Raw genomic sequence first — 9425 nt, 5'->3', positions numbered from 1 at the left:
AAATTTTTTTAAAAAAATCACTTTCAATATTTTTTAAACAGTTTTTTTTCTTAATCAATATCTTGGACTTTGATCATGACCCGGACCCAAATCTCCCCACGGCCCTGGCGCCGAACTCGGCCTCTGACTTGAACCCAAATCCGACCCGGACCTAGACCCGATGTAAATAAAATCAAAAAATGAAAATAAAAATGAACTTTACAGAACACACTTTTGTTTTCTGTTTTTAAAATTGAAAAACAAAAGTGGTTACAGAACGCATTTTTGTTTTTCAAAAGTGGTTAAAAACAAAAATTTTACTTTCATTTTGTGATTAAAAAATTAAAAAACAAAATTGTTACCAAACGGCACCTAGATTTACAAAAACATAACATATCAAATACCATAAAAAATCTGTTTAAAAAAAAAAAATACCATACAAAATCTTAATTGTGAAAAATATCTTATAAATGTCATATTTTTATAACTTTATTATTAAATACCATATTTAAGGTGATTTTGAAAAAAAAAAGAACATTTTATTGAGCTACCCGCAAGACCAATACCGTCCCTGAAGATCTTATTGAGCCGAACAGTTGTGCTGTTACTTTTCTCGGTTCCACTATTCGCCTCGTCCAATGTATGCAATACCACCTCCGTCATCTTCTTCTTCCTCCACAAAACCCTAATGGTTTCTTCTCCCAAGTCCGAAGGCTCACTAATCCACACATCCTCTTTCATACATAATTTTTCTCCATAATTTATTGCTAATCTATGCTTCGCTTTTCCAGGTTAGTCAATTTTTTGTGTTGTTATTCTCACCACCACCGTCTTTCACACACAAGGTTATCTAGTGTACTTTTGATGGTTCTGTACTTTATCCGATTAGATGAATTTCATTGAAAATTTGTACAATATGCGGCTGACTTTTCATTCTTGCAACTTAGGAATTTAGCCTTAAATGGTGTATCTGACAAATCATTCTCCTTTATCAAATTCCCTGCTCTACATTTCCAGACCACTTTGTTACCTTAATAATATATGATGAAAATGGTTACCTCTTTGTTTTATTCTGTTTTAAGTTTTACTTTCATTTAATGCTGTATATGGTAACTCATCCATCATCCATTGCGCTGTATGATTGTTATGCTTGTCATTTAAAATGTGAGATCTTTCAAAGATGCCATTGTTTAAATCATTAAATCAATTCTAATTTTTTTGCACCAGAGATTCTTATTCTGGTTGCCTCTGGAGTTATGAATGGAAAATATGTTTATTGATTATCAGTTTCAGAAGGCAGGAATATTTTAAGTTGGCGCACATCAGCCTGCATACCTTAGATGATTATAACATTTCTGTCAAGAGACCTATTATGCAACTTGTAAAATAGGAGTTTCCATCACGGATTCATGAACAAGTATTGTTTATGTAACAGTTTGTCTTTGATGGTGTTGTCATGATGAAGCCAAAATTACAGAGACTGATTATAGTGAGGGAATGAATGTTTGAGGAGAAGGATTATATTAAAGAAATGAGTCAGAATAGTAATAACTCGTCCCTTTCATCAACTCATCCAGAAACTGATGGCAATTTTCATAATATAGAGCATTACCATAATCCCGATCTCCTCCCTTCAACCCACTACAACAGAGTACATATGGGAAAATACAGTGATATTGATTCCGCTGCTCAAGATGCTGTGTTACTTGAACAAGTATGCTTATTTTTCTATATAGCCTTACTTATCATGTTTCATCTCTGCTTTTTATTTTATTACTCAGATATTCATTCTTTCTTTTTCTTTATGGTAGGAAATCACAACCCAAACAGTTATACGTAGCCAAAGGTTTGTCCAAATGTTAACTTATTGTATTTTTCCTTTTGTGTTGGATTAGTATATGTTTAATCAGGTAATATTGTTACATTTTCAGAGAGGCAAGAGGTGTGGATGGATCGTTTCAGGATGGCTCAGACATTTTCTCTGGACATCATGACCCCAGTGCTATCAAGGTATGCAATTTGGGTATCTTTCATTTATACTTTCCAAAGTTTGTAGATAAGATTTATTTCATACTCTGAAAGTAATTTCTTTGTGGGATATTCTACAGGAGCATCTATTAAAGATGACCACTGAACATCGTGCTGAAATGGCTTCAAAACGCGGGAGGTCTACTCTATCCGAAGAAGGTTGGTGTGAAGATCCCTATTTCTAATTTATATATATTGTTATACGCATGCTTTCTCCAAATTGCATTATGTTATCCTTTTAATTTTCTAGTTATTGGGTGGTATGTCTCTTCTCTTATTGGTAGTTTGTATTAGTTTCTTTTGGCCAATACAAGATGTTTTTTTTTGGGTAGTTTATTGTTTACCAATAGTCTTTGTTTAAAACAAGGGAGTTGAATCCTAAACTGGGGATAAGTGGTGTTTAAATAATTTGCATTGAGCAACAGAAGGAAATATTAGAGCAACACAATCTAAAAGAGTAAGAAAAATATGGCAATGGTGAATCGTTGGAGGATGATTTGCCATGATAACTCCAACTTTCTTTCATGTAATTTCAGATGATTTTCCATGATAATTCAAACTTTCTTTTAATTTCAGGGAAAGGGTAAGGACATTTTCTTTTCAGCATGTAGAAAAATTATAATTTTTATTTTTTATATGACGATGTATATTATAATTATAGCTTGCAATCCACCAGTTTTTGAAAATTTTTGAAAAATTTACAGTGTTGAAAATAAGATTCAAACAATCAATTGCACACGTGCTAGTTTTTTTAAATATTTTTGTAGGTGTGCAACTAACAAATTTGAATTCTATTTTTGACACCACAAACAAACTATTCCAAATCTTTTGAAAACTAGTAGGATGCGTGGTATAAGTATAATGTACATCGTCATATAAAATAACTAGATTATAGTTTCTCTATATTCTAAAAACAAAACCGTCAATGGGGAGAAAAGTGATGTCCCTACTATAGAATTTTTCTATATATTTATGTTTATTTAGTTATGCTGTAAATCATACTAAGGGTCAATTATATAAAATATGAAACTTTTATATGAAATTGTGAAGTGCTGGCTGTTTTGTGGGCTGGTTGGATAAGAATGATTATTCAGTGATGAAGAGAGTTGCTTAGGTTGGATTACATTAGGAATGAGTAAGAATTCTGCTATTTATCCTTACTCTTATCTGTCAAGAGTAGGAGATCTTATTGTAGTTGAGTGGAGTTTAGGGTGATATTTTTAACTAATTTTGTCATGTAATTTTTTCTTCTTCTTAGACAGTTATGCTTTTCTCTCCCTATTTGGGCGTCCTTTTTCTTCTAATAAATCTACTATAAAAGTGAAAGAAATACTGAACTTTATTATGATATTAAGTATTTGAGCTCAAGGGATATAACAAGTATATTGTAGTTGCAAAATTTATTGATTGATATAATTATCTTATATATATATATACTGCATCTATCTGATACTTATTGTTGAGGTACTCCCATGAAAGTCTATGTTGTTGTTTTTATTTCACTCAGGTAACACAGAAATCGGTAATGGATATGGAGTCCCTGGTGGAGGTGCCTATGCTGGTGGTTGGTGAATTAATCTTTCTGTTGATAGTACGAATTGTTAATGGAATTGGAGCATTTTATTGATTGTAATCTAAATTATTTCTACTACTTTGTATTCTGGTAGTTACTGGGTTGTGACATCTGATGTCCAGGAAATATTGGAGCTGGAAGTAATGAAATGGATGAGAAAAGTTCTCTGCCTGATGGAGAGTCAGAACATAAGCCTACGCCTAAAGAGTTGCCTAAGTATCTTAAACAAAAGTTAAGAGCAAGGGGCATCCTTAAGGATGAGCCAGAAGAAAGCATTTCAGTGAGTTGTGGTGATTTATTTCTATTTTATCAATCTCTCTTTTCATTTACCCCAGTTTGATCAAGGCTGCAAACCATATTTGGTAAAGTAGAGAAATAATCGTAAAGAATGATCTGAGTTGCATTAAAGTTGCCTTTTATAGCTTGTAACGACTATAAAACTTAGCTAATCAACTTGGACAACACTGGTTAATTATCATCTCTCCTAATAGCCCCTCTCAAAAAGGAAGGGAGGGAGGGAGGGTGGTGACCTTTGCTCAACAATTCGATCCCTGCATGACAAAATTCAACTATATTTTTTTTTCTCAGTTTATGTATGTGTTCTATATATCTTTGCTACCTTTTCCCCATCTGATTGCTTTTAGTTCAGTTTCTTCACGTTTTATTTTAATTTTTTTTATCCCTAGTTACTTTTTTTTTTTTTAAATTAATTATCCCTAGTTACTTAATAACACATACATTTGACGTTTGATTTCAGAAATTGGAGACTAGTTCAACTAAAGTCACAGAAAAGGCAACCTTGCCTCCTGGATGGGTGAGTATCTATTGTTAAGTGATTGTTGTCTTTGTTTAAACATTTTGTTTTTATGAATGTACCGGAAATATTATGTGTTTTCTGTCATTTTTAACTGACAAAGAAAGTGGTTTTATTGTTTGGTCTGTTTTTCCCTTCATTTTCTTGCTGGTGGGGGTTAGGAGCAGGGAATGTGGTCAGAATTTAATGGTTTCTGCTGTCACGAATTTCATGGAGATATAAAAGTTCTATTTCCTTCTCATGAAATCTTTACTGATATAATTAGGGATTTTGGAAGATCTAAGATGATATCTTGTCATCCTTGATAACTTCTTACATACATTTTATTGACTTTCTATGCCTTCATTTTGTTTATCATCCTTGAGAAGGGTTTATTTTTTCCTTGCCAAATAAAAAATTTAAGTTTTTTTTTTCCTTCACAAACTCTTATTTCCTTAATGTGGCCCAAATTGTTGGGTTTTCACAATTGAATCTGAACAATGAAAATTTAAGATATAATTTTTGTTTCTTTTATTTTCTTGTGTTGGGGCTTTAGTTGTTTTATCCATATATATCTATTTTTTTTTTGGGTTTGTAGCTGTCAACATTCTTAATATCAGCCCAACTCAATTGTTTTTCAAGTTGTTTTGAGATCTTTATTTTCAGTATATTCTCTTATGGTCTCCTTTTACGAGGCTAGAACTTCTTGACTTTATTACAGGTAGAAGCAAAAGACCCCTCAAGTGGTGCTTTCTACTACTACCATGAGACCACTGGGAAAAGTCAGTGGGAAAGGCCTGTGGAAACACCAATTCTGCAACCTCAGACACCCCCTCAGACAGACGATTGGGTAGAAGCACTAGATGAAACATCAGGTATTTTGTACATGATATAGATCTATTATATTATAATGTTTCTTAATATTTAATCAACTTCAACTCGAGACTCTAGAAAACTAGAGGAGATTTGATTTAGATCTAGCTTCATTCACAATTTACTAAAATTTGGTATTTCGAGGATACATCTTATAACTCTGGCTGAGACTGTTAGGTTCTAAGAAATCCACGAGAACATTGCCAAGATCAAAGCACAACTCTGGAAAACAGTTTGAGAACAATATTTTTGGAAATTTGTTGTAAGGGAAATAGGCGCACATACAATCATTTGTGGTAATGGAGTGCCCACTCCACATTCTGAAATATTTTTCAGGGATGACCGGTCTCTCATACAAAAAACACCCTTTATATCTATATAATAAACATAAACCCATTCACATTCCCAAACCAATACACAATACACAATTTATAATAATAATAATTCCCATTCCATGTGTCAATCCAAATTTAATATTTCATATCTATTTTGAGCTGGATCATCAATTAGATTTTTTTTAATGTAGATATGTTGGCCAATATTTAAGCAACATGTGAAGCATCAAGAGACAATAAGTATTTGCTCAAAAAATAGATTAAGTATTTGTGCTGCAAAAAAAAAAAAAAACCAACAAAACAAAACTCTTGAAATGTGTTGACTTCTTATTATTAAATTACAAACTAGCTCCCGCTATTTTGGCATGTTGTGGCCATAAGTATAAGTTACAACAACACAGACTCATGTATCACAACGGAAACGCCTTTCTGACACGTGTATCACAATGCGAAGCTTCAAAAGAAAACAATTATGTGGATTTTTTTGAATTGTGTTACTATTTCTTACAATTAAATAAATGAATAATTCTTGCTATTTTGGCATGTGCAGGCCACAAGTATTACTACAACACAAAGACTCATGTATCACAATGGCAACGCCCTCAGATTCATGTATCACAATGGGAACCCCCCAGTGCATCCCAACAAGTTGCAAATCAGCACCTTCCCAACATTGCTTCTGAACGTATATCCAATGTGAATGGGAATTCTGGGTATCTAGAACAGAAGGATCAATTATCTGAACCAGAGAGGTGCATGGGATGTGGCGGGTGGGGAGTTGGGCTTGTGCAGATGTGGGGATACTGCAATCACTGCACAAGGTAAATTCCAGGTTCCCTGAATTTAGTTAAAATGAAATGGTCAGGGCTTCTCATATTATTTAAATCTAAAGATTAATACTGCATTCCAAAATGGTTATTGTAGCTACATTAGAGTTTTGTTCATGGGATGATGATTTGAATTATTTAGTGCATGTGTTGTCGCCGCTGTTTTTGTGTTTTGGTTTTTGTTTTTTTCTTTTTCAAATTCTCTTTCCAGATTATTCCTCAATAACATTTTAAGCCATTTTGACTCAAATGCTCTCTTGGGATCTACATTCAGACTGGATTCTACTGTGTTTTAGGCTGACTCGAGTGAAAGGAAAAAAGACAACTTTTATGGAGAAAGGTCTTTAAAATTAATACAAGTACTGTAATAGTTCTCATGTGAGGGTATAGTTTTTGAAGAATAATAATAAGAAGTCTTGTTTGCCAGCCATAACATGGTTAATGTTAAAGGGCCTCTCTTTTTTGCATTGCGGAAAGGTGCAATTGAAAGTACAAGAGGGGTAAAATATAAATTGTTGATAAAAGGAAAGCAAGTTGTACCAGGGCCAGCATGAATTTTTGCTTTTTCATTATTATTCATCATGATCACGTTTCCCAATTTCTAATGATTTATAATACTGTTAGCTGATTGCTTCTGTCGAAGTACGTTGGTGCTAACAGGAAACATACTATTGCAGAGTATTTAATCTTCCGCAAAGCCAGTTTTTGACACCCCATGCAAATAATCATTATCAAGTTTGCAAACCAGCAGAACTGAAAGGAGGTTCTGAAAAAAAGGCCTCTATTCAGAGGTACTGTCATTTAGTGTGTGTTTTTAATAAATTTTATATGTCTTCTCCCTGTTAAACCAAGATATATCTGATTTCAGCGGTTGAAATGTTTGAAAACTGAACATGATTTGGCTATTTTTTGAAAAAACAACAAAAACAAACAACCAAAGAAACAAAACAAAAGGACAAATCCCTTCTCCCATGTAATACTTGTTTTAATTGATGGCGAAAAGATGACAACTGGACATGAAGGGGTCAGAATGTCATGGACTGCAATACAAATAAAATGATGTAAAATACTAAACTTCATCAGAATATAAGCAAACAACAGGCACATAAAAGTTTACTAATTCACACTCAGTTGTTTGAGGGCTTTGGTTTTGGTAAGATAAAAATTTCACCTATGGGTGTCTCCCGGGTTATGAGGTTGAGGGGCCTAACTGAACTAGAGCCTGGCTGGGGTGGAAGCAGTAATTCAAATAGTGATTGAATTTCTTCTTGGCGTGAATAACCAAGTATAATTGTTAATCTTCTGTGGAAGGTTGTTACATGGGATAATATATATATATATATATATATATATATATATATTTATTCAAAATTTTCTGAAACTAAAGGAAGCTGTTACCTTGCCAGTGTATGTAGATTTTTGAACCATTTCTTGAGAGAATTTGTTGATTTAACTCTGGCTTTTTAGGTCCAATTGGAAGCCTCCGATGGGAAAAGGAAATAAAAGAGAGAGTAAGAAACGAGCTTACTCAGAGGATGATGAGCTGGATCCAATGGACCCAAGCTCGTATTCTGATGCCCCAAGAGGGGGCTGGTAAGTTTCAATTTCAAGTATTCTGTATTCTTTCTCTATTCCTGACGATGTGCCTGAATAGTTGCTGTTATTTGCAGGGTTGTTGGCCTTAAAGGGGTGCAGCCACGAGCTGCCGATACCACTGCCACGGTATGGTCACTGCCCTGGTTTTTAAGTTTTTCTTTTATCTTAGAAAATAAATGAATAAGGGTAAATGGTCTTAATCATTAAAAAGTAGTATCCTTTATATCTTTCTCAAAAATTTGCTGCTCACTTTTTTCATGAAAGATATTATAATTCATGTTGCAGAGCTTTCTTTGCTTCTTTATCGCCTTATTTGTATCCTGGCTATACTTATATTCTTAATACATCTCTATCCTTTGTTTTACCGAAATTATTGTATTTAGCCAGAGAAATTATTCCTGCAAACTGGTCTAGATTTCATAGGAATTTCATGGTTATTTCCTTATCATATGATCCAGGATGACACTAATTGAATGATAAAACTAATGGCCTCGTGGGGTTATCTTCCTTTTAGGCTATAGTAATATTTAAACTGCTTTGTACCTGCTGTTTGTTTTTAGCTGTTGCAATTGCCAATGCAAACTCTTTACCATTTACCCAATCCACATGAACATTATGAATTCAGTTCTTTATCCTGAGGTTTTCGAGCTGCAAGTAAAGATTTTCTATATTTATGTGAAATTTCAGGGACCCCTATTCCAACAGCGTCCTTACCCATCGCCGGGAGCTGTTTTGCGGAAGAATGCTGAAGTTGCTTCACAAACCAAGAAATCAGGTTCACCCTTTACACCTATATCCAAAAGAGGAGATGGTAGTGATGGACTTGGTGATGCTGATTAAGAAGCCATTTCAATAAATAATATGCAAAGTTGGAAGGCAAATGTGCCATTTGTTTCTAATTGAGGAAAGAAATGTAATCACAAACTTCCAGTATTATATGAATATCATTTACTTGAAATCCATTTTTCCAGTACTTGTTAGTGTTAGCCTCGTATTTGGTTAGATTTCACGGCCTTCTTTTATTAAATTCAACATGTTTGTGAAAGCTAAAAGCAATGATCACAGCACACATAGTGTTCGGCTTCGGCCTCTTTAGAGACCGAAGCTTAGGCTTTAAATTCAGCTTGTTTCTGTATAGCTATGATTGGTATGAGAGAGATTAGATTGTGGGATAACATCGCTGTCCTGTTTGACACTTAAGACATTGGGAAATTGCTTTATCTAAAACTCCAGATAAAAAACATCTTGTATAATGTCACTATTTTAAAAATATGTTATTCAATCTTTTCTAAAATTGTTTCTCTTACAAAATTTGGAGTGGCAAAATGTGTTTTGACACATGTAAATTTTATAGGTTAGGGCTAGAAAAATTAGCGTTGCAACTTAAATTGCAACAAAAAATCGTATAGAAATCCTTATTG

General features: G+C 33.6%; 1 protein-coding gene across 7 annotated transcripts; it reads left to right on the top strand.

Annotated features, from left to right (window-relative positions):
• The first annotated feature begins 494 nt into the window (after positions 1-494).
• LOC115722771 (uncharacterized) lies at positions 495-8962 on the top strand. 7 transcript variants are annotated; one of them, XM_030652079.2, is made up of 14 exons: positions 495-770; positions 1207-1693; positions 1791-1825; positions 1911-1989; positions 2088-2166; positions 3515-3571; positions 3703-3860; positions 4338-4394; positions 5095-5248; positions 6132-6402; positions 7086-7199; positions 7876-8001; positions 8079-8130; positions 8692-8962. In XM_030652079.2, exons 2-14 carry the CDS (start codon positions 1481-1483, stop codon positions 8842-8844), a joined length of 1548 nt encoding a protein of 515 aa, XP_030507939.2. In that variant the 5' UTR covers positions 495-770; positions 1207-1480; the 3' UTR covers positions 8845-8962. The 7 variants fall into 7 exon arrangements, with proteins under 7 accessions (XP_030507939.2, XP_060959875.1, XP_060959874.1 ...); XM_061103892.1 differs by having other exon boundaries at positions 509-770; positions 1445-1693; XM_061103891.1 differs by having other exon boundaries at positions 509-770; positions 1267-1693.
• The last annotated feature ends 463 nt before the right edge of the window (positions 8963-9425 follow it).

This window comes from Cannabis sativa, chromosome 9, assembly GCF_029168945.1.
Source record: "Cannabis sativa cultivar Pink pepper isolate KNU-18-1 chromosome 9, ASM2916894v1, whole genome shotgun sequence".
Lineage (NCBI taxonomy): Eukaryota > Viridiplantae > Streptophyta > Magnoliopsida > Rosales > Cannabaceae > Cannabis > Cannabis sativa.
Note: the sequence above shows the minus strand (reverse complement) of the source record. Positions and strands in the feature narration are given on the sequence as shown.

What these genes read in the sequence shown, in the direction of transcription:
- LOC115722771 (XM_030652079.2), top strand. Translation starts at nt 1,481, where the DNA reads ATGTTTGAGGAGAAGGATTATATTAAAGAAATGAGTCAGAATAGTAAT. An exon ending in ATGACCCCAGTGCTATCAAG is followed by an intron (nt 1,990 to 2,087) that starts GTATGCAATTTG and finishes GATATTCTACAG; the next exon opens with GAGCATCTATTAAAGATGAC. An exon ending in CTGCCGATACCACTGCCACG is followed by an intron (nt 8,131 to 8,691) that starts GTATGGTCACTG and finishes GTGAAATTTCAG; the next exon opens with GGACCCCTATTCCAACAGCG.